At 36.3% G+C, this 25963-nt stretch overlaps 1 protein-coding gene across 4 annotated transcripts in view; it reads right to left on the bottom strand.

The window, feature by feature from the left end:
• DPP10 (dipeptidyl peptidase like 10) overlaps nucleotides 1-25963 on the bottom strand; it is a 1197668-nt gene that overhangs the window by 550333 nt on the left and 621372 nt on the right. The window contains exon 1 of one of the 4 annotated variants that reach the window (XM_016124277.2): nucleotides 20788-21277. The exons of 1 other annotated variant lie outside the window; for it this stretch is intronic. In XM_016124277.2, the coding sequence (XP_015979763.2) occupies nucleotides 20788-20859 (72 nt within the window). In that variant the 5' untranslated portion in view covers nucleotides 20860-21277. 2 more of the 4 variants (XM_016124278.2, XM_016124279.2) reach the window with 2 other exon arrangements.

The following is a 25963-nucleotide window of genomic DNA, read 5'->3' as shown; positions in this document are numbered from 1 at the left end:
TCACAATAAAAAATACAAATTCTTGCCCTTTAAGCATCATTGCATTGGAAGGGCTGTTTTCTAGTAATTAAAACTTGCCTTTCCATTCCAAAGGGGAATACCTTGATGGACTGCAGCCAACTACAGCATTGACACCATGGCATCACTTTTATCCTTATAATATTTTCATCCTTTAAAACATCTTTAAATTTTGACATGCTCATATGATAAATATTTATACCCAGATATAGGTTTGTTGTTTAGGCTAATGTTGTTTGAGTCTGTGGTAGATTTGAGATGACTGCAAATTTTTTATCACATTTCTTCTGTAGACAAAGAGTCCATTTGTTCCTTCTTTTGGATTTCGGTTGACCTTGTACCTTGCCTTAACCAATAAAATGTGCAGGACAGATATTCTATAACTTCTAAGGTTGATCCTTAAGAAATTTGTAATTTCTGCCCTCACTACGTTGGAATGTTCCCCTTTGGAAGACAACTGCTTGATAAGAAGTCCTAAGATGCATGCTGTGAAGAAGCCCAAGGCATCTTCATGTGTGTGGAGAGAGTGAAAGGTCAGGTAAAGGCTCACCAAGGTACCAGACACTTGAGTGAAGACTTCTTGGCCTTTCAGCCTAGCTTAGCTACTAGCTGAATGCAGCTGAGTTCATGACACTACATGGAACAGAAGAGCTGCCACCAAGGTCTGCCTGAATTCCTCAGAAACAGAATTATGAGAAAATAAAACTGTTATTGTTTTAAGACATCAAGTGATGGAATAATGGGTTATAAAGTAATAGCTAATTGAAACAGGATCTGCCATAAGATACTTTCTGAACACCTACAGGTTAGCACAATGATTTACCAGATTTTCCCGTGACTTCCTAAAAGTAATGAAAGCTGCTCATTTTAATTATTTTTACACCAAAATTGTCTGTCTGAAAAATCATTTTCAAGGTCCAGGATAAAAGGAACAGATGTGTCTTGCAAAGTCTTAGTGTAATGCAGTGTCCTGTTAGAAACTGGTTTTTAAACTTTTCTTATTCACAAGTCAAAACAAAGGTGAGGTGTTTTTGTTAAGTGACACATTTTCAGGAAGAAGAGAAACACTTTTATTTATTTCTTTATCCCCTCTTGTATCTTTATTTGAAAAGGAAAATAAAAGACTGGAAGAAGGGAGAGAGGGAGGGTAGGAAGTAGGGAGAAGAAGGAAGGAAAGAAGGGAGGTTATTGCAATCAGGAGTACCTGGGGCTACCCTTAGTCCTTCCAATGTACACACTCACCTCCACAGATATCAATGTGATAGGTAGAAAGACCCACCAACACTAATTTAGAAGAGTTTTTCTTAAGCATAAACCTAGGTGTCTCTCCCTATATATGCACCTATTTCTATTAACAGAAGAGTAAAGTTAGATTTCGCTGGAGCGAATTTATAATTCATTCATCCAGTACGTCATGAGACTCACAGTTACTGGCTGCCAGAAAACAGGGTTTGGTGTGCCTTGGGCCACACTGACATTCCAGGAGCTAGGGGAATCCTGACTTCCTGCTAAACTGCTGACTCACTGTAATTACATTATCTGACCTAAGATTTCCAGGTTAATTTGAAAAAGCAATGGTTCTAACCTAAGACACATTAGATTAAAATACACATAAGTGTTGATTCCCCATGATAAAATTAAATGATGCCACTACCCAGCCTTTACTTATAAATATGTAAGTAGTAAATTAAAACTCATTTTAACTCATATTCATTCAGTATTTACAAAAAAAAAATTAAGAATTCTTCCGGTGTCATACTATATACCCTTTTCTCTATGGGTCATTTCAAAAGATTTTAAAAAAATTATGAAACCCCTAATGTGATTTCTATCACTATACCCCCCTACACTGCACTCCCATTCTTCTATATCTCAAGCAGAGAACATTAATGATTAATGCTTGATCCAAATTCGAGGAACCACCTCCCATTCAGACTTGACTTTCCAGAACCATTAGAAAAAAAAATGTTTGCTCTTAGTATTTAAAGATTAGCAGCTACAAATATGTCTTACTATAATTCAGCAGGCATATTATAAAATTTTTTCAATTTTTCAGAGAAAAGTTATTTGATTTTAAATAGCTCTGTAATCTTAAAATATGTATTTTTTAATTTCCTATTGTTATGAATAGTTTAACTAAAATTTCCTCCTGTGAAAGTAGTTGGAGTCTTGGAAGAGCTGGTCATCTTTAATGAATCAATAAAACATTCGATTACTGCTATTTTTCTCCCTGGCATGTTTGTTAATAATTTTCAATACTACTTGGTGAAATAGAGGGGAATACTTTGACCAAATAAATTTTCTGAGTTTGAAATGGTCCTCGGTTCCTTTATTACTTTAGGTGATAAGGACATATGAATCATAAATTTATAATTTATTGATGCAAATTTTCTTTAAAAATAACAAAAGGATTCTGCAAAGGGCAAAATCTTCCATCCCCTTTAACTGTTATTACTCTCCTTCCTCTTCACTAGGAGAATGAGTAACTTGACTGACGGCAACATAGAGCCTTTTTAGGCTAAAAAAGAGATGTGAATGTAGTATTATTTCTTAAAGAGATGCCTCCCTTCTTCCAAATTAGGTTAACTCCACAGGATATAAGAAAATGCAAGCACTTTATTCATCATCGTAGACCGAAGGTCCTTATACTTCTTAATAAAATTACAATATTTTCACAATGCTGGATCCTGTCCATTAGCAGATTTTAGGTTTCCCAGTACCATTCATTCATCTACTGATGTAAAATCTTCCATGCTTTTACAGGAAACATAGGTTAAAATTTATATTTAAATTTTAAAATTTATATTTAAATTTCTAAGTATAGTTTTATTTCCTTAGCATTAATAACTCACAGGGCATAATCTATCTTTAATAATAGGATAATGAAAGTCCCTTCCCTTATACTATCCACTGGGAAATGCTAATCAATTATCTCCAGCTTTTTAGAGTATGCAAATGCTGGCGCTTATTTCCGAGTCTAATGCTTTGGGTGGAAGGAAGAGACCCCCTCTTCGATGTGCTAAAAGAATCTCAGTAACATATATAGATTAATGTTATATAGACAAAGATACACATATACAAAAATGTATAGCAGTGAAATGACAGCCAAAAATTTGAATACTTTTATTCTGGTTTTACAAACGAGAAGCTGAAGTTCAGAGGTTAAGAGATTCTCAAGGCAGCATATCTAGTAAATAAAGAAAATATCTTCTTGGTTATATATGGTCATTTACAACAACCATAAATTGATTATCTTTATTAATTGTGGTTGAATGATTTATTACACATTTAAATGATATAGTTTAAATTATATTAAATTATTTGCTGTGTATAGCTTATCAATAAATCATATTTGATTCTCTTCCATAGATAATAGTAGTAATAGTGAAGACTAGTAGCTAATATAATAATCCCCATTAGAACTCTGTAATAAAGTTAATACTGTCATCCTTATTTTAAAGATAAAAAAAAAACAAAAAAACTAAAGAACAGAGAGGTAAAGTAATTTGACAAGGGCCTCATGACTTTTAAGTGGCAGAACTAGGTTTTGAATCTTTACTATCTGCCTCTACAGTCCACGCTCTTATGTGCTCCACTAGACAATTTCTTAGGTATTTAGTGAGTAAATAGTGTGTGTCAGGTTATATGCTAAGAGCATGGTTCCTATCTGTTATTTGCACACAAATGCACATGTACATACATACACCAAGACTGGTTATCAGCTTAGAAAATAGAGATCTAATTTATTATGAATAAAGAAAGAAAATTTGTTAAAGAAGCCAACTGTTAGAGGATCTATTTCGACAATGTTCATATTTTTATCAAAAAAGCAACATAAAAATACTATATATCTTAAAATAAATGTGTATGTTAACATTTTTTTTAAAAAAGAGAGGCAGAGGAAAAAAAATTGATTAGCTTGTATATGCAAAAATTTCTCTGAAACAAAGAAAGAAATGAAAATAATAAGAGTAAAACAATGACAGAATGAGGAATTGAGTAGCTGGGGAACAACTGTAGGAGGGAGAAATTCCAATATATATGTTTGTATGATATTCGATGTTTGAACTATGTGAACGTTATTCAGAAATTAATGGAAAGACTGTATGATTTGTTGAAAATCAGGAAGTACAAAAATAGACTCAATTAACATTAGTCATTGAATTAACCAAAAGTACAGAGAACTCTGAAAACTATGGCTGAGATCTAACACAGGTTACTGAATAACGAGGGCCAAGTCATTCACCTTTCATTCATTAAAATAATAAAGCCAGTATGTTAGCTCAAGGTTATTGTGTGATTATGAAAAGGCGGACAATTTTAAGCTTTTCCAAATTTACATGCACACACATTCTACAGTTGCCATCAGTTTTTCACTAAAAAGAAAAGTAGACATAAGATACTTAATGTTTAAAAGACTAATATTAGCTATGCATAATTTAAAATTTGGCTTCAGAGACCACACAAATTAAACACTTTGAACATGGAAGAGTTTTTCATGTTTTAAAATATTCTGAATGAACATAAAATTACTCATGGTTAAAATTTTCAAAGTAAACTATATTTACCATTGAACATATAGAAGACAAGAACCATACTCCTAACACACTGCTTGAAATACAATAGGTGCTCACTAAATACCTGAAAAATTGTCTAGTAGAGCAGATAAGAGCATGGAATCTAGAGACAGTCAGGATTCAAAATCTTGTTTTGCCTCATAAAACTCATGTGCCGCTCGTCAAATTATTTTACTTCTCTATCCATCAGTTTCATCTTTAAAATAAGAATGACAGTACTAACATGCCCAGATTCGAAAAAGGACTATTACTGTTACTACCAGTAAGACTATTACTACTATTATCTGTGGAAGAGAATCAAGTGTGATTTATTGATCAACCGCACACAGCAAATCATGGCCTCTTTATAATAGAGGCAAGCAACTTATGGTTTTATGATCTATATATATATATATATATAATTGTATGTGACCAAAAGATAGCTTCTCCAATTAGTAGCTGTGCTACCTTGCGAATCTCTTATCCTCTCCAAACCTCAGCTTCTCATTTGCAAAACTGGAGTAAAAGTACTACCTATTATACAGAGTTATAGTAAGGATTAAATGAGATATAGGCACTTGACTACTGCATGGTATATTTGACTAGTACACATTCAAAATTTTAGCCACCATCAATGAAATCAAAAATGCCAATAACTGTATCACTGAAATTATTTTCCATTTACAATTCTAAAGTCATACTTTATAATTTTGCTACAGGCCCATCGGACTTATCTTTTGGCAACCTGGACAAAGTCATAAATGGCATCTTTTCTTGTTTCCATAAATTAGAATTTGAGAATCCTTGCTGGTGAGAAATAAAGCCTTGTTTAAAGTGTGATCCACAGACTGGGCATCATGTTATAAATACAAAATCATAGATCCTATTCCACATTCACTGAGTTAGAATCTGCTTTATAACAATATCTCTATGTGATTCATATGCATGTTAAAGGTATAAGACTAGCACTGATAAAGTAGCTATAAGCCACTATTTAAATTTAAATTAATTAAAGTTAAATAAAGTTTAAAACCAGTTCCTCAGTGACACTAGCCACAATTTAAGTGTTCCACAGCCACATGTGGCTGGTGACTACCATATTGGAAAGCACATACGTAGAACATTTTCATTCCAGAATGTACTATTGGAAAATGCTGATCTAGAGCATCTTTCTTAATATTTGATAAGATAGTTTTCGGTAGGCAGTAAAAGGTATTTCAGGAAAATACATTTTAATAATTTAATAAGATTGGTTAAACCCAAAATTATTCATCAAACTTCTTCCTACCCAGTACAGAAATATTTATATAAACTTATTTTTTAACTCGGTTTGGAAAACTGACATCAAATTAAGTGAAGTAGTTTACAACATTTGAAGGCCATGATTCTTGAGAGTCCCAGCCTTATTCCTAAGTTTATTTTCCCCTGCCCCCCACTCTCTCATATTCACGAGGCTCTCATTTTCGCTGGCCCCCAAACATCAGTTTTTAAGACATGGCATAACAAGCAATTATAGAGAGACAAATAAATGGAAGTTAGACATAAACCATTAACATCCCCCTGTTCTGCCTTAAGTTAAAGTAGCAAACAAAGTCATAGTGGGATTCCAGATATATGCTGATATATGTTTCCTGATAGATAAGATGAGCTATTTCTTGACTAGCAATAAAGAATGTGAGTGACACAAAAAGGAAAACTTATGACTTAAATAAGACCATGTAGGTGGCTATGCCCTCTCTCTCCTAATGGTTGATGTCTCTGAAAGCAGCCATCTCCAGGGACAACTACTGTGAAACTTGATCTGAAACGTAGTTTGCTAAACCCAAGAGAATGGCTTTTTACCTTCTTGCTTATAGTTACTCTATTTCACCTTCTCCACAAAGAACTATTTGAAATTACCAAATTGTATTCTTCTGTCCAGGACCTCACGCTGGTGAATCAGATCTCACACTCAAAGCTTCACAGAAAACTTTAACAATATTGCTTAAGAAGTTGGCTGTGACATCAAGTGTGGGCCCTGATTAAACCATTTTTTTTGAGTTTGGAAATGTTAAACAAATTTTTGAGAATTTAGAAGTAAAACTTAAGTATGACTGCACATCCATCTTTTCAACGTCAGACTTGGGCGTTGTCTAATCGCCCCACACAAGGGTCATATTCTTTTTGGAACTTGTACCTTTCTTAGACTTACTATTTACTATTGACATAGGTCCAAGGTCTGTAAAGTTAGATGTTTATCATAGAAGATGGATACATTGCAAACTTTCTGTCTGCTATAAAGGATAATTGTAAAGGTTACAGATTAAATGTTGGATATTAATCAATTTTGTATCTACTTATGAAAACATTGCATGCTATTCCTTCCCTAACTATATAAATCTCTCTTCTTCAAATGCTCTTTAAACAAGCTCTACTATCTTGATGGTTCCTTTACTGAGTTAAATCCTTGACATATGTTCACCGTATATTCATGTGATGGCTAGTATATTTATACTTATATATGTATGCTTCTATAGGGATCAGTGCTGTCTTACAGACCTTCATATGTGGTCTGCATCAGGTCTTCCTATTCTCTGCTATTTCATTAGAGAAATGAGAAATTGCAGAAAATACAAGCTTCACCCTAACCATTATACATGTGACCACCTGCGCCTTGATGCTTCCAGATAGCATTCATATAATAGATCTAACCTTATTAAACATACTGGCTAGAAGAAAAGTTTAAAGTAAATATAAAAACAACAAAAAATTTTTAACTAGCTGGAACCTTCTCATTTTAATTCCCATCTACTTTTTTTTGACATCAATATAGACAACCAAAAAAAAAAAAAAAGATTTTTATAAGTTTAACGATTGAGTGAGACTCCTTCTACCAATTCTCAATGTAAAAACAAAGAGCTCTGGTTCCCAATTTACCAAAATGACCATTCCTATGTCCTTGAATAAGTCACTATTTATCACTCTCAGTCTGTCTTACCAGTAAACCAGTTGGCTTAATCACCATGGTTAGTTCTAAGATCCTTTTTAAAAGAATTGAATCTTTTAAAGGAGTAAAATTGAAAGATTAGATTCTATTATTCAAATCTCTCAGTCAGAAAAAATGACACATAGTGGACATTCCTAATAAAACAGACTTATGCTGGCAATTTGACCACTGCTTCCTATGCTCAGGTTACTTAGTATATATCTACTACCTACAACATACCCATAAGAACAAATATGCTCTCCTTAAAATTGGCTTTAAATGGAGATCAGCAGATGGTACTGTGCAGCAGTTCCATGTTATGATAACTACATAATTTTTTTATCCCCTGTATAACCTCTTGGTACTTTGTGGTCACTCTGATGCATTTTTTCCCTTATTATAGAGCACCTCGCTTTGGAGTTTATATAACAATCATGGGCTTCTTAAGTTGCATAACTCCAAAGCAGTAATTTTATATCATGATGCTTTTGTCCTGGGTTTTCCTTTAACTAAAATTGCCTTATGTGACCAATAAGCAACGTGAAGTTGACATTTCAGAGCCCAAGCAGCTAATTCTAGATTGTATTTACTTATTTTCAAATATTTGCACCATCTGTGATTCTATATTAGTTTTTTTTTGGATTTGTCATTACATCTCAAAGACTGTGACTCTGAGTAGGAATGAAGCAGCATGCCAAATGTAGACTATATTATATACATGAGATGGGATGAGGCAAAGAAAAAAAACAAATTCAAGAAAACTAAATGCATATTTAGTTCTTCACCTTCAAAATGCAAACTCTATTGATTGTCCTACACTTGCAAAGACCATAAAAATGGATGCCATATAGTTTCTTGACCAAACTCTAATTCATGTTTGCTTTGGAGCCAGAATGATTCCATAAAATCTCCATATGAACAAAATAAAAGCTCAGTATTAAAGGTCCTCTGAAGCTTGGTCAAAGTAACAAAGAAAGGAGAGTTAAAGCTGGTATTTCCAACAACTGGGAATCTCCACATCCAGTGCAGTTTGATTTCCCTTCACTTTACCTCCATCTGTTATAATAGCCAATTCATATTAATAACCAAAAAAGAAAGGGAGGGAGGGAAAGAGGAAGGCAGGGAGGGAGGAAGAAAGGAAACAAGCCTGCACCACCATTTTCAGCAACTCCTAGATAATAAAACCTATATCATTACTAATCTTCACAATTTTGCAAGGTAAACATCATCCCATTTCCAAATGAAAGATTAAATTCAAATACTGGGTAACTCGCTCAAACTAATTAAGTGAGTGTAAACTGAGTTTAAATTAATAGGAAGCCCTAGTTCTCTTTCCACTAAAAAGAAATCTACGTGGCTGAAAATTCTGATTTATTTAGCATGTAAAAGTTTCACAGATGAGTATTGAATCTTGGTACTTGGTCGAAATTATCACAGCTCCTAGAAACAGCCTTACTTTCCAAGAAATTCAGTGAATCAAAAGCCTGTTGTTTCTCTCAACTCCCCAAGAAAGCCCTAAAACTCACCTGTATGCTTTCCAGCATCCCTAAGTGTATCCTTCCTTTATTAAGAAGGGATTCATTCACTCATTATTCCATCCACAACTGAACTGCGATTTCAAGTGCTGACCACAGAGATCAATGGGTGCTTATTCATGCTGAGGGGACAAGAGGAGGCTTAAGAATGCCAGTGTCTTCATACATGGTGGGAGGTGCTGTCATTTCCTCAGAACAGTGGGCGAATAGCTTATTTTCAGAATGGCTTTATGGCTCTGGGGTGACTTCATGCAATGGCAAGTTGGAAGAGAGGCATATGTGATTCTGTGAAGTCTTGTGGCCAGGTGCCAAAAATTTAAGGACCACTGGCCCAGAACCAATATATCATAAAGGAGAAACTAAGAAAAGTCAAGTGAGTAGTTTTGCTTATAGATTTAAAGATCGTAAGAATATAAATGTTTTTAAAAGTTACTCTGATATCAAGTGTTAAGGAAAGCAGATATGGCACCAAGACACCAACCAAGGTTCTATATCAACAGTATCAACAGTGGAATCTGGCAGCATGACACATAGAAAATGGCCATAAGTCAAGAAACAAGGACATTAGATACAGAGAATAGAACAATTTCTCAAAATGCTACATCCTCTGTGACTTAGGCACATTTGAAGGAAGAATTTGGAAAGGTGAGGCTCCTGTGAATGTCACAGGAATCTAGATGCCAATGAATCAGTCTTGGACAGAGATGGGATCTCAGAAACATATAGAGGTAGAAGGAACTAGATTTGGATTTGGAGATGGCACAGATGCAAAGGGGGACAAAAGAAGCAAAAGTACCATCATGTAATGCAAGAGACACAGAGTCTGTGAACAAACAGTCATTGTTAAGTGGCAGATGCAGAAGAGTCTTTCATAATGCCACTGTGACCCCAATGTTAGGTAAATTTCATTTCAGAGCAATTGTAAACAACCTCCCTAGATGTGAACAAGGGTGGGTCGCTCTCATTTCAAGGCTCAAGTCATACTCACCTATCACTGCTAACATGATTGTCAAGTACTGGAATATGAATATTTCCCACTATCAGAGAAAAGCTCTAATAAAGACATTGGAGATAGCTTCAAAATATATTCACTTTATTTCTTGGAACACTTTCATTTATGGTAGTCTAAAAAAAAAATTAAAATACAATTTTTCCCTTAAAATCTCTAAAAGCTAATGGAGTCTATAGAAAAATATATTAATAAATTCATAGAGCCTGGTATATGTAAATTATATACTAAACTATCTAAATAAATTACCTATTTCTACATTTGAGAAATTCATGAATTTCAGACTTTTCCTCTTGAAAAGACATATTTTTGACTTCTGTTCCTAAAGTGTCTTGCTTCCTAACCTTTGATTCTGTGTCTAAGAGAGAAGAATCATTATATGTTTGTGAAACACTAATTAAAAAGGTTGGTTCATAAAAATAAGAAATAAGACTTCCTACCACTTGCTTCAAAACATGTGAACTAGAAAAAATGGCCATATCTTGCATTCATTAACTCATATTAAAACCTTTCCTAGAGGTGAGATGTGATTAATGGAAGTGTCAGTGTCAGATTCTCCTCACCAAAAGTAAATGCATGTACCCATAACAGGAAAGACCCACTTCTACCCTGTACAAACAGTATTAATGCAATTTCAAAAGGTCTCTCTAGTCCATTATTTGAAAATAAATCACAGGAGAACCTGCCATTCAAGTTCTCAATTATATAATTCAGATTTGTCATATTTATGTTTTCAGAGCAGAGACTTTCAGATGGAATAAGAAATTGAATCTTCATTTAGATCTCAAAAAGGGGATGGGAATAAAGATAATAAAAATTACTTTTTTCCTCACTTTTCTTCATTTGCTATGTTGTAACCTGATGCACAGGTTTTTGTATTGACCTGAGAAAATCAATAAGTATGATAAATTACAATAATATTAAAGTCAGTAATATACAGCTTGGTGGGAGAATATACAGCTCGGTTTGACTCTGCTCTCCCAGACTTAGAGTCAGTTTTGATAATACAGTTAACTAACTTTTCTTAAATTTCGACTCAACACATCACTAGCTCTCATATTCAAAGAATCTCTAAGTCAATCATTTCTGGAAACCGAACTCTGGGAAGAGATTATTAAACCATGAACACTTCAAAGAAGATCTTAAGTCTTTTTTGGTGGGAAAAAAAGGCTATCATCTAAAAATAGTAGAAATCAGTCAGGTTGATATAAATTGATTTTTATGTAATGTCCTAGAACATTTAGATCATAACTGTATACACACATTTGGTATACACACATATATATTCAGGATTGTCATTAATTTAAATGTAAAATTACCCTTGCAAAATAATTAAATAATCTCAGATAATTTAAAAGCATAGTAACTTCTAAAGAATAAAAATACTAAATTCTACCATAGGCTTATTCATATAGATTATTTCTAACCCTTGCAATATTCTCACTATCCTCTTCCTTTAAAGGTGAAGGAATGGTTTAAATGGGTTAAATAGTTTGTCCTAAATCACACAGTAAATGGTACAAGGATTCAGTATGAAAGTATCTTGACTCTCTCCTCCATACTACATCATGCTGCTTCTCCCCAAAATACAATTAAATCTGAAAATAACTCTGAAATTCCAAAAATACTGTAGAATATACCATTCTGGTTAATGAAAAGCATATTATCTGAAAGTTGATTTTAAAAGTTTTACTGTTTTAACAATTTTCAAATAGACTACAGCACGACAAACTGAAAAGAAAATGAAAAAGAAAATGAAACCATGTTTTATTACTAAGAGTACTACTAACATCAATTACTAAACAGAACAGTTGAAAACAAAATATTTATTTTATTATTTTGAATAAAAGTGATTTTTCTGTATTTAGCCTGGCAGTAGGTGCTGTATTTACCATTAGATATGGGTATGTCTGAAACCCTGAAGATTTAGCACAGCTTAACAAAAATGAATCTACAGTAGGTCTCTCTTAAATGTCCCATTTTCTCCACTGAACCAACTTCACAGCTTTCTCTGCCATCCTGGAAGTGACAAGCATTCCTTAAGTTAATATGTAATAAGTGATAAGAATGTCTACCACGCAGATAGGTGTAGTTTTAAAGCCTTGGAGAACAGGTTCTCTAGATAGAGAAAAGTAAACAGAGATTGGTCATTGCCCAACAGCTGTGAATCATGTCAGTACACAACAGTGTGCTGGGAATAACCACTACCGAGCTGCATGACTCAAGGCAAGCTGCATATACTACGGCAGAAACATTTCTAACTTTACATGAAGACATGCGTTTATGAAAAAAAAAATTTTACATTCCTGCTATCATTTATTTGCCCTTTTATGGACCTTTTACAGTCCTTCAGATGGGAGAATTTCCAAACTTCCTTAGTTGATGTGCCCTAGTGTATGCCCACATTATAAGATTTCAATAACATATGAACCTGATTAGAATGCACATAAAGTCATCAGCAAGAATGAAAATATATGGAGGTAATTTTAATACAGGCATAACTCATTTTATTGTACTTTGTTTTATCGTGCTTCACAGATACTGTGTTTTTTACAAATTGAAGGTCTGTAGCAACCCCACGTGGAACAAATCTATTGGCACCATTTCTCAAATAGCATTTGATCACTTTGCATTTCTGTATCACATTTTGGTAATTCTCACAATATTTGAAACTTTTTCATTATTTTAATATTTGTTATGGAGATACATCATCAGTGATCTTTATGTGAATACTGCAACTATTATGTGGTACCACAAATTGTACCCATATAAGTAGGCAAACTTAATCAATAAATGTGTGTTCTAACTACACCACTGACCAGCCATTGCCTCATTTCTCACCTGCTCTTCAAGACTCCCTATTCCCTGAGACACAACAACATTGAAATTAGGTCAATTAATAACCCTATAAGGCTAATTTCACAAAGTGTCCCAGTGAAATGAACAGTCACATATCTCTCACTGTAAATCAAAAGCAAGAAATGATTACGCTTAGTGAGGAAGACATGCCGAAAGCCAAGAAAGGCCAAAAGTTAGGCTTCTTGCACCCAACACCCAATGTGTGAATGCAAAAGAAAAGTTTTTGAAGGAAACAAAAAGTACTACTCCAGTGAACATATGAATGATAAGAAAGCAAAACAGCATTACTGCTGACATGAAGAAAGTTTTGGAGGTTTGGATAGATCAGTTACAACATTCTCTGAAATCAAAGCTTAATCCAGAGCGTGGCCCTAACTCTCCTCAATTCTGTGAAGGCTGAGAGATGAGAAAGCTGCAGACAAAAACTCTGAAGCTATCAGAGGGTTGTTCATGAGGTTTAAGGAAAGAAGCCATCTTCATAATATAAAAATGCAAGGTAAAACAGCAGTGCTGATGTACAAGCTGTGGTAAGCGATCCAGATCCAGCTAAGATAAGTACTGAAGGTGGCTAAACTAAATGACAGATTTTCAATGCTGACAGTACAGACTTATATTGGATGAAGATGTCATCTAGGATTTTCATAGCTAGAGAGGAGAAGTCAATGTCTGGTTTCAAAGCTTCAAAAGACATGCTGTCTCTCTTGTTAGGGGATAATGTTGCTGGTGACTTTAAATTGAAGCCCATGGTCACTGACCACTTCAAAAATCTTAAGGTCCTTAAAAATTATGCTTAATGTATGCTGCCTGTGCTGTATAAATGTAAAAACAAAGCCTGAATGACACACATCTGTTCATACCATGGCTCACTTAATATTTTAAGCCCACCGTTGAAAACTAGTGCTCAGAAAAAAGGTCCCTTTCAAAATATTGCTGCTCACTGATGATATCCAAGACCTCTGGTCATCCAAGAACTCTGATGGAGATGTACAAGGAGATTAATGTTATTTTTATGCCTGTTAACACAACATCCATTCTGCAGCCTATGAGTCATGATAATTTAGACTTTCAAGTCTAATTTTTTAAGAAACACATTTCATAAGACTATAGCTACCATAGATAGTGATTCTTCTGATAGATCTGGGCAAAGTAAATTGAAAACTTTCTGGAAAGAATTCACCATTCTATATGCCATTAAGAACATTCATGAGTCACAGGAAGAGGTCAAAGTACCAACATTAACAGGAGTATGGAAGGAGCTGATTGCAACTCTAATGGATGACTTTGAGGAGTTCAAGACTTTGGTGAAAGAAGTAACTGCAGATGTGGTGGAAAGAGCAAGAGAAGTAAAAGCGGAGCCCAAAGATGTGACTGAATTGCTGCAATCCCATGGATGAGGAGTTGCTTAGTACGAATGATGAAAGAAAGTGATTTCTTAAGATGAAATCTACTACTAGTGAAGATGCAGTGAAGATTGTTGAAATGACAACAACAGATTTAGAATATTACATAAACTTAGTTGATAAAGCAGTGGCAGAATTTGAGAGAATTGCTCCAGTTTTGAAGAAGTCCTACTGTGAATAAAATCCTATCATACAGCATTATGTGCTACAGGGAAATCATTTATAAAATGAAGAGTCAATGTGGCAAACTTCATTGTTGTCTTATTTTGAGAAATGACCACAGCCACCCCAAAATTGAGACACTACCACCCTAACCAGTAAGCGGCCACCAACATCAAGATTGAAGAAAGAGCATCCATGAGTAAAAAGATTATAACTTTCTGAAGGTTCAGATGATGGTTAGCAACTTTTTTTTAGCAATAAAGTACTTTTAATTAAGATATATTCATTTTTTAGACAAAATGTTATTGCACACTTAACAGACTATGGTACAGTGTAAACATAACTTTTATATGCACTTGAAAACCAAAATATGAATGTGACTCACTTTATTGCAATATTCACTTTATTGAGGTGTTCTAGAACTGAACCCACAATATATCCAAGGTATGCCTATAGTTGGAACATCAAGAAAGGATGTATTTAAGTACTGCATAGGCATAGCTGTAGAAAAAGTTGTGTGAAAAAAGTCTTATGAATTATGCAAAGCCACTACTGGATCACTCATTCCCACCCCCGATGACAGTAGGCAGAACCATCCTGCAGTCCTGAGAGCTCCTTTACTATATACATTCTCCTGCCATAAGGACTGAAATCTCACCTCCTGAGATAATTCTATAAATTACACTTTCTTTTTCTGCTAACATCTTCTTTTTTCAAGCTAATTACCTTATGAAGTGCATTTCACTAAAAACGACATGCAACATATTCATCAACTCATTCATCTATTAGTGAGAATTAGACGGGCCTCTTACAGAATATGGCAGTAAAGAAGTGAGTTTTGATTGAATGGAAGTAGAGATGTAACAGAATATTTTGAAGTCTTCACGTCTGCCAAATAAGGCCTGATGTCCCAACCAAATGACATATATTATTAATATAATATTTATATGCACATGCAAACTCGTTGCCACATGAATATGTATACTGAACAATGCAATATTCTATAAAATGTTAAAATGACATTCCAGCTGTAGATGGCTCAATGATCCTCTAAGCTTTTTGTTTTTTCCCCCTAGGCTCCTAGTCCTAGGCTATACATTTAATGAAAGCACTTGGTATGAGATAGGCATTATTCCAAAATTTTTACATATTCTTTAATTTAATCCTTACAAGCATGTAAAAGATCTACCGTCACCTCCGTTCATAGATAATAATAAATATAGAAAATGAGTTATCCCGCCCAAGGAAACACAGTGATACCCAGTGGAGCTGGGATATGAACTTGATTCTGTAGTTTCCAATGTATAGATGATAGTAAACAGTAATTTGTGGTTGATGGCACAAAAGGTCACAGTCTTCATTGCAAAAATCGAGTGCTATGCTATATGGTACACTGTAAGTAAGCTAAAAATATGCCTAAGTACTAGAGCTTAAAATATTATGTATCATAATATTTGATTCAAGAAAACAAAAATTTGAAATATCTTTATTTTTACTCAGACTGGGAGAAATTTGGTTTCAGGGTTGTTTCCAATGCATTGCACTTCATAAAATAATGCAGAGTTAATATTTAATGATAGAATTTTCTTTAACTTGTTTTTATATAGTTTACACTTTCTTAAATGTGCAATTTTCTCAGTCCCTGAAATAAATGAATACTGAGATTAAAAACTTATAAGCAACAGATCTTTTGTGGTATGTTCTAAACTCAGTCTATAAATATATAATATATAGTTGTGTAATAAAGAAATTAAGGGATAGTAGAGAATGCATAATATCTCCTAAGTTATAAGGACTTCTACATAATGCTTATACGATGCTTATATCCAATCTAAATAATCTTTTATAACCAAATCATATAGCACGCGCCCATCAATTAGATAGTATATATTTTATGCTAAATGCTTAGGAGAAAAGTAATACATCTTTTATTAAATACAGCTTTTTGATATGATTTCTAAAAGATGTTTTTGAAGTTCTGTGTTAATTTTTTTTTTAATTTTATGAGGTTTGCTAGACCAAAGTTGAAATAAAAATACTGAATTCAAATTTCTGTACGGGAACATTTTAAGTTAATATCACCTAAAGGTCAAAAGTATATTTACAAAAGATATTTTACACATTATATATTTAATCACAATTTGACCCATGAATAATTTCATCGAGAGGTTGCTATATGTTCAACTGTAAGAGACTGATTTTCTACCAGAATTAGTTTTTAAAGGAAAATGAATAACTAATGCTATCACTGCAGCCAAGTAGTTGCTTATAAAAATACATTTCTCTCACTACTCAGAAAGCAGGGTGGCGTTTTTTTTTCTTTTGTTTATTTATTTATTTAGTTTCTGTTTTTGCTCTGGTTTTGTCTTGTTTTTTTTTTTTTTTGTATTTTTGTTTTGTTTTGTTTTTGGTTTTTGTTTTTTGGTTTTTGGTTTTTTTTGGAACTGAAAGGATAGTTAAACATTTTAGGAAATATTTTTACCCACAGGATTCAGCAGAAGGGTGCCACCTGGTGGTAACATAGGCAAATTCTAAATCAGGTCTGACTGTAAAATGTACTCAGTCAACAAACCTTGAAAGCCTTATAACTACCAAGGGCAAACAATAGGAAGGCATTCCTAAAAACAAGTTACTATATACTTACCGAGATCTGTCTGTGTTTTATATTACTGCTGTCAAAAGAAGAAATGCTAAGTAGACTTTAAAATTTCAAGAGCAATTATTATTTGTTGAAGTTTTAAAACAGATGTTTCATCCATTTTATATTCAAGGTAAAGCTGCATGCATGCATGCATACATGCATGCGCGCGGGCGCGCGCGCGCGCACACACACACACACACACATACACACAGGCGCTCTTTGCAATTATATTGCATTATAATAGACATGTGTTGGACTGTGATTTTGTAGAAGTTAGAAGGTTGGGCTTTAGACTTAAATAAGTTTATCTTAAATGTCATTGAGTATGACTAAGTCTGATCACCATTTATGAAGACAAATTTGTTCAAGTTGCTTAGTTTCTTAAATCGTCTGTAACCTCATCTCTAAAATGGGAATAACAGTAGGATTTACTTCAGAAAGTTGTTTTGAGGATCAAATAGAAAAATGCATTCAATAAAAGTTACCTTTAGCAGCCTGGAGAACAGCAGTACTCTGCATATGACAAACATTTTAAAAAGTGATCTCAAAAAATAATAAGTTACAACTAACCATTCAAAATTTTGGATCCTTTAATGTAAAATAGGATCGAGTTAAATGGGAATAACTGTATTTACCTATATTAAAGCATTTATTTTTAAACATTTTGTAAATGTAGAGTGTTATAAAAACAAAAATAATTGTCATAAACATTTAATCAATAAAACTTTAAAGGAAAGACTATTAAATAAAAAATATTTCCAATGATTTGAAATATTCATAAAAGTATACAGTCCCTGCTATTCTTGTTGCTGCTGCTCCCTGGGGAAGGAGTGCCTCTGATCATGGCACCCTGTGCCAGAGGATGGAACAGGGAGGTCAAGCTCTCTGAAGGACCATAACCACCACCAAATTATATGGACAAAACCATCTCCCCCAGAAGAAAGTCTAAGTTTTCTACTATGTGCTTAAGTGGAAATAGGTGTCTGATAGCCTCAGGACACGGCATTTTTGAGGTTTCATAAAAATCTCTACTATGCAAAGTAATAAACCTTTCTGGCAGCATTTAAAAGCTTAAATCACTCAAAATCAATATACAGTGAATGATTAGCTGGAACATGCCCCCTATTTAATCATTAAATCGAAATTCATAAAGCTAGATTTTTACTTAAATTTGTGAATAGTCTTTTTTTGGTTTTGTTTTGTTTGTTTTGTTTTAGAAATACCATAGAAGCCTGAACAATCAATCATGTCTATATAGAAGTAATGTATCTAGTGCCACATAAGAGTTGTGTGACACTTACAGAATTAGGCCACAAGGACTAATACTGTTAATAAAAACTTAGTAATCTTAGTAAGTAGTTTAAAGATTCACAGTAATCATCCACATACCTGGCCATCATTTCATATGTCAAGCTTTAGACAAAGGATATACTGGAAATAGGTATTTTCAGGGAGTGTTTGGAAAACCTTCGATGGGATGCCACCATGTATATTTCGATCTGACTTTCCTTCCCGTTGCAAAATTAATCTCTTTCATTTTAACTCGACCATAATACGCACACCATTGACATTTTAAAATCATGTAAATGCTCAGAAAGTCACTTTAAAAACTCAATTAAAATAGTTCTGCAAATGGCCACTCCCTGAATATTTGGAATGACTGTAAACAAACAAACAAACAAAAAATGCGTGCTGAAAAGAAAAAACAGATTCAAACTTGAATGTATCTCTTGATATGAATTTGAAGTACCAGATTAGTCCTGACCAAAGGCTTTGCTGTGCATATATAGCTTGTCCACTATTTACACATATTGGTTCAGTTTCTGAGTGTTCCTGCTCTACCTCTGCCTCCCCCACCTTCACCATCTCTGAACTGTTTGCAGCACCTCCAGTAACCAGCTGGTGTCACAGGTTAGTGAGCACAGATTTCATGTGGGGACTCTCACCTGACTAATCATTCTTATTGGTAGCATCATTCCAAGAGCGATAGAGGCTCAACAGCGTGTTAATGAAATTTAAGGACTGTCAGCCTGAAAGAGGATGTTAAACCCTTGTCCCTCTCCTGAAATTATTTTTATAATCTGCTAACCAGTTGCTTACCTTGTAGCATGTGTTAGAGGGAGCAGGGAAAAGAGATATATGGGGAAGAGACACATAAGATATGTTTTATTACTTTTATACTTATCTCAGGGTAGGGAGCAAAAAAGATGGTTTAAGAAAACAACTGCTTTGTATAAACTGCAACAATCACCCCCGTAAATGGAGGCGGGGCTTTATGGCATTGAGAAATCCTCACCACCTGTGTGAAACATATGTGAGGGAAATGAAAAGGGGAGGGAAGGAGAGAAGAAAGAGATCACAAGCCAGGAGAGATGACCAAGACTAGAATATTAATAATAGCAGCTTTAGAATTGTCTCCTCTGCCTCAGGCCACTCCTGGGCAATTGAAACAAACGGCTCCCCGTTTACTTGCTCCTCAGTGCTGAGAATATGGGAAGAGCAGAGCTGCTACTGAAGCCTAGTTGTTTGAACCCCCCTTCACCCCACTTCTAGCAATGAGCTGGGAGTGTCTCTGCCAGAAACGCGTCGGGCGGCCTTCAACAGTGCACTTCGGGGCAAAGGGCCCATCTCTGTACCCCCGCACCACCATGCTCCAGCTTCTTGGTTACCCACTGACCTAAGTAAGTGTAGCCCTCTGGTCTCAGTCTCTAATTGATGTAACCGTGGCAGCGCCTGGAGCCAAGGCATCACAGCCTCCCTCCTCCTCGCCAGAGTACCTTAGCGGTCGGTCGTACCCTACAACTTTAGGCAAAAGCGACACCGAACTCCCCAGTCACCACAATCGAGGGACAGAGACGAGTTAAGATCCACCGTACGGTTATGCTACAGATCCCTAAAGATGGAAACAAAAAAGGGGGTGGCCGGTGCAGAAAGGCATTAACGGGACAGAAATAACCCTCAACCAACACAGGGCACCTCATCTCTGCAGACACAACGCATCTGGACCCAACAAATCACTAAAGCTAGTAGTATCTTCCCAGCTCCTCACAATAATTAATGTCTTTTTGCTTCCAAGCTCCGCTCCTCTCAGCAGACCAGATACCTGGTATACCCTCTTCCCTCATTTATCTTCCCGTTCCCGTCCCCATCTCCTCAAAGAAAAAAAGGAAACGAACGGGAAAACTGCCAGCCTAAAGGTCATTTGCCTACTCGGATAGCTTTGGCCAGCGCTTGTCTCAGCAACCGGGCTCGAACCCTGTAAGTGGCGCCTCCAGGAGCGCAGCAATTCCTCCAGTGTGCGTTACTAGGAACCAAGAGGCCCCCATTTCTTGGCCGCGGCCACCTCTCCCCTCCCTCGGTTGTCCACCCGCCGGGGCTCCCCGGGACACCCCCAGCCTTTACCTCTCTACCCCCTTCCCCGCGGCTCTCCGCCTTGCGCATCCTCTCGCTCGACCCCCGGAGCGCACTCAGATGGTCTAACTTCCTGCGGAGTCCATGGAGGAGCGAAGGAGAGCCTGGAACTGGGGCGGAGGGAGGGTGGGGAGAGGGAGGCGTGGGAGCCGAGCCAGGGAGGAGGGGCGAGGGAGCGCGAACCGGAGCCTCCCTTCCCGGGAGGGCCTGGCCGCAGCTGCCAACTCTCACCTGGTCCGCCGGCTGCGCCTGGCTAGTCCTGGCCCCCGGGGTGGGCTGCTGCTCCTGCTTCATGGCTGTCATTGCCGGCGGCCCGCGTTGGCGCTCACTTCCTCGCGGGCACTTCAGACTCGGGGACCGTCACTTGGCAGCGATCTCATGTCACAGGCGCCCGGCGCTCTCCGAATTAGCGGAAGGGACAGAGGCAGCGACGGGGTGGGGGGAGGGGAGCGTAGAGAGGGGAAGACGAGCAGCACCAGGCAGGCTTTCCCTCGCAGGATCCCTTCTTCGGCTACCGCAGACCCTCCAACTCCCCACTCTCCCCGCCCCCCACCACCCCAAAGCGTACAGAGCCTCGGAGACCAGACACGACCAAGTGGCAAGTTAGTGGAGCGACGCGCGGCCGGCAAGGGGCACCTGACCGCGCTCGAGCGACGTCGCGCAGCGCCTGAGGAGCGGGGCTCGCATTCTACCGCAGTCCGCGCCCCGCGCCCGCCCGGGGGGCTCCCAGCGCCGCGCTCAGCGCGCCAGGTGGAGCAGCCTGGCGCTGCGCTCCAGCATCTCCTGAGCAACCGCAAAGCGGGAAAGAGCCTAGCGGGGCGCGCGAGCTCCCCACACGCGCGGCCAAGGCTGCGGGGCTCCGCGGGCCCCCTCACCCCCCGCCCCCCGCGGGCTCCTGCTAAAACCCGGAGAAACGGAGTGTGCCCATGCAAAGCCCTCGGTGGCGCCAGCGCTGCCACTGGGCATGCTCCAGCGCTCCAAGAAGGCAAGGGGTAGCGAGGGACTGAGACCCCAGAGCCCCGAAAGCCCCCTTGGAAGACACGAACACCTGTCGGGACCCAAGAGGTTGTTTCAGATTATAATCCGAGGCTCTGCGCCTCCTTATTTGGGGTGATGGACATCCTTTAGCCTCCAGCTTGGATTCCTTAGCTATGTGTCTGGTTGGTGCCAGTGGAATTCCTAAAGGTCAATTTAAAACAATTGTAACCAATTATATGATATTCTCGTACTTATATATTTTTTCTTCTACATGTATAAAAACCTTCAAATTTTAAGTCCCTTCCCAAGCTTTCTTTTCGCTCAACACAGCCCTCTCGCCTTCAAAGTTTGTTTATTGAGCACTTACCATGTGCCAAACGCGCTGTAAGGCTTGGAGGGATTGCAAGGAAGAAAGACTAAAGCCGACCCAAATTTACCAAATTCTCTGCTTGCAGGGAGTCTGCGTTATAGCGTGGGTACTGGGAGCCTGGATCAGTGATACAAATCAACGAGTCAATGGTGCTCTGTGGAAGTTGAATTCCTGTGGGTATAATATCACAGTCAACTAGTTTCATCCAGATAAACTAGCATATGGCTTTCCAGTGGTGCTAGAAAGGACTTGCCCACAGCAGATGGGCAAAAAGCAGTCCCCAAGACTTAGGCACAGGTTGTTGGAGATAGCTCAAGAGAGGAAAGGCAGGAGAGAGTTAAATGTCCAGATGTTACTGAATTCAGCACACAGGGGTTGTGAGAAGGTTCCAGCAGAAGAGACAGAGAATATGATGGGAGAGGAGAGGGGAGTAGCCTTGAGTGATGTTTTATTGGCCAAGGACCAGCTCCCTCCTTGTCTGAGTTACTCTATCCAAGAACTATACACTTCCTAGCTGAGGAGCTATTGTGGGATAGTAGGAGTTGTGCTCTTGCCTCACTAATTCCTAAAATACAGATCATCACACTGGTTCTAAACATTAATTGTAACAATAGTTCCTCTAAAATATGTATTGTAAAAAAAATAAGTGTTCGCCAGATTGATTAAATTAGAGAAGAAAAATACAATGGTTTTCTCTTTAGAGAGGTAGGGTTTGGGTAATATATCTGCACTTTTTATGCATATATATTATAAGTGACCTATAATTGTGTGTTGGTTTATTTCAACAGAAATAACTTTTCGATAAGAGTAAATTTTCTAGTTGTAAAAGTACAAAACAAATTTTAAAAAAGAAACACAGGTAAAATAGCTATTGGGTAGTTTATCCAGTAAATTTGGCAATCTAGATTTTTCCTCACATGTAATTTTTTGGGGGGAGGAAAGGGTTCTACATAATTTAAGAAAATATTTTTGTCTCTATATTTTGCTCTTCCGTTCATTATTTTAGTATATTCATCCTTTGTGTTTCCATTTGGACAATTGACTTGAAGAAATTTATGTTCAAAGATTCCTTTTGACATAAGACATATATGAGAGGAAATTAACCTCACCCTATTTAGATTACTTATTTGAATGAATTCAGCTTGCATCCATTTTCAGTATAAAATCAACTTTGGTCGCACATCAAGATATAAGTTGTTCTATGTTTCATGTATAACATGTATATGTGTGTATGTATTTTTTTAAGAAAACATTCTTTCATTTGGGTCTTTATCTTTCTGTTAGGTGTTATTTTGTTTAAGTTAAGAACATTAACTTATAGCTGTTGAGATTTGAGTCAAGGGCATTAATTAAAACTTAATCACATGTAAACTGATTTTCCCAACTTAAATACTCTGTTTTTGAAATGTGATGCACTTGAATTACAATGCAGGATTTTCTTCTTCATTTCTTATTGAAGGAAACATTCTGATAATTAAGAAAAAATAAAAGAATACCTTACATTTTAAAAGAGAATGTCTGAAATTTAGTGTTGCATGGCTTCTTACTATAGCTTATCATTAAAAAAAAAAAAACTTAAAAAACCAATTTACAATGAAACATCTATAAAGCTTTAAAATTGCTCAAGTAGACCTAACCCTAGAAGAGGGTAGACAAGAGGACCTGACTATAAGTTAGCAGATTGGCATTCTTGCCTTAGTTCCATCATGGCTAGGAGGTGTGAGCCTGAGTAAAGTCAATTATGTCCTGCTCTGCTTCCTTACCTGATAAAATGAAAAAGTTTAGACAAGATGATCATTAAGGTCCCTTCTATCTCTAATATCTATGATTATATATTTATTTTATGAATCAAAAGACTATCATCTGAATGATAAATTATGTATGTTTAAAATTTTGTGGAAGAGTCAATTAAATGCTTAGAAAAAATACAAAAAAATAAATAAATCAATAGAAAAGTGAATTACTTCAAAAAGGATCCTTAATATCCATCCACCAAACTTCCCCATGCTCTCTAGTTACACATAAGTATATAGTAACAATTATTGTCTTGATAATATTTTTAAAATACAGAAAATTAATATTAAAAATTTCTTTAGAGTACCATTTCTGAAAATTAAAGATTAAAGGACATTTTTATAGAGATTTACAGAATATTTCTGAGTAATTTTCTCATAAATTGTCTTTGATAAGCTAATTCATAGACAACCATACATTTATAACATTTACACAATAATACAGGGGATTTTCCTATAGTTTTCATGTAATGGAATCAGTCACTCATAACTGCAAAAGACCTAGAGAGATTGCCTAGAGAAATTTTCTCTATTTGGGATTATAAATACATAAACCTTGAAACATGTTGCCATATTATTCAGGAATATTTCTAGGGATTTTACTTCAACACTCCCTTCTGAAAAATATTATCGCTTCAAATTCTAGTTTCACTTTTCCACGTAGACATATCCCACTATGTTGCTTCCTCAATATGTTGATTTGAATTTCCAAAGTCACTTGAAAACTTTCTCACATTTAATATTGTGAACATCTACAAAATCTTTCCTTGACATTTTATTCTTTAAAAGTGAGATGCAATGCAGTACATTTCATTTTACCTAGAATCATCAACATGAATAATTGAGGATAGGTTATGAGGTTAGATAACAACTGAATTCATTCAAGATTATCATTAAAATGTTTAAGCATCAGTGGCAAAAATGGGTTGTTCCAGAATATTTAGGTCATGTGGCTGCACTTAGTCTTCCATATCAAATTTGTGCGCGCGCGCGCGTGCGCGTGTGTGTGTGTGTGTGTGTGTGTGTGTGTGTGTGTGTGTGCTGGGTCTATCAAATACTTGACCCAGTACACACACACAAAAATTTGTTTTTATGACAACCAGTAACATATAAGGCCTGAAAAAACGCTGATATATTTGAGAGAAACAAAAGTCCCTCGAGATTTTGTGGAGAATGGCCTTTAGAGACAAACTTCAGTTTCAGATCAATTAGATAAGGTGTAGGACTCTGTAAGCATCTAGTTGCCTGAAATCTCTCTCTACTTTTTTTTTTTTTCACCTCTCTCTTCTTCCTGAGGTAAATCTGCAGTGTCATGTAAAGGCCACCTTGATGAGGATTTCCCTAGCATTAGCCAGTCCTCTATTGAGTGTCTGTAATGAGCACAGTATCAGGAAGACAGAGTTCATAAGCTGTGCCTTCAGAGACCTGGCCTGAAATGTGCCCAATTAGCTTTTCACAGATCAAGAAATAGCTTTAGTTCACATCTTCTGCTATCATTTGCTTTCGATTTATAAATCACTGCTACTCACCTCAATTGGCTTCTTAAATTCCCAGAAGTGTACATCATGTCACTGGGTAGAAAACCAGTATGCGGAGCAATCCTCAGAAACAAGCTATATTTTAGAAGTTCTAACCATTAAACTATCATAAAATTTGTTTAAAAAGAAAAGGAAGTGAAAGAAATACAGGCACTGCATATTTAAGTGATATCTATGTACACTATTCATACTATTCTGAGATTCTTTGAGTATTAATTTAACTAAACTTTTTTCAGTCTCTGTCTATGGCAGAAAGACTTTTCTACTGTAAAAATTCATAGCCCAATTATGATCTCTGGTGGAAGCAGATAGAGTTGCAATATCCTGAGAGCCATTCTTGTTCTCACTGGAGACCTGAAGATATTGACAAACTGCTCATTCATACTGATCTCCAGTGTTGTACAGTCTCCTTGGTTATTATAGTAACACATCTTACATTTTCCTTTAACCCTACATCTTTACTATGACATATATAAATATGGGTATTAAGACAGTAAAACAATGCATATGATTTTCTCATGTAATATTTTGTCTCCACTTGTATATCTGAATTGCAGCATGAAAACAACTTGAAAATGTGGTAAATATACCTGTTATCATTATTCTTTTTACCTATTAGGTGCTTGACAAGAGAGTCTGTATTTATTTGATTTTTTAAGAGTAATTGTTTGATGAATTGCTTATGTTAGCATAGTAAAAAAAAATTCTAACTATTAAAATCACCTGAT

The sequence above is a fragment of the Rousettus aegyptiacus genome, unplaced genomic scaffold (genome assembly GCF_014176215.1).
Source record: "Rousettus aegyptiacus isolate mRouAeg1 unplaced genomic scaffold, mRouAeg1.p scaffold_m13_p_2, whole genome shotgun sequence".
In the NCBI taxonomy this organism is placed as follows: Eukaryota; Metazoa; Chordata; class Mammalia; order Chiroptera; family Pteropodidae; genus Rousettus; species Rousettus aegyptiacus.
The sequence above is the reverse complement of the archived record's forward strand: the minus strand, read 5'-3'. Positions and strand labels throughout refer to the sequence as shown.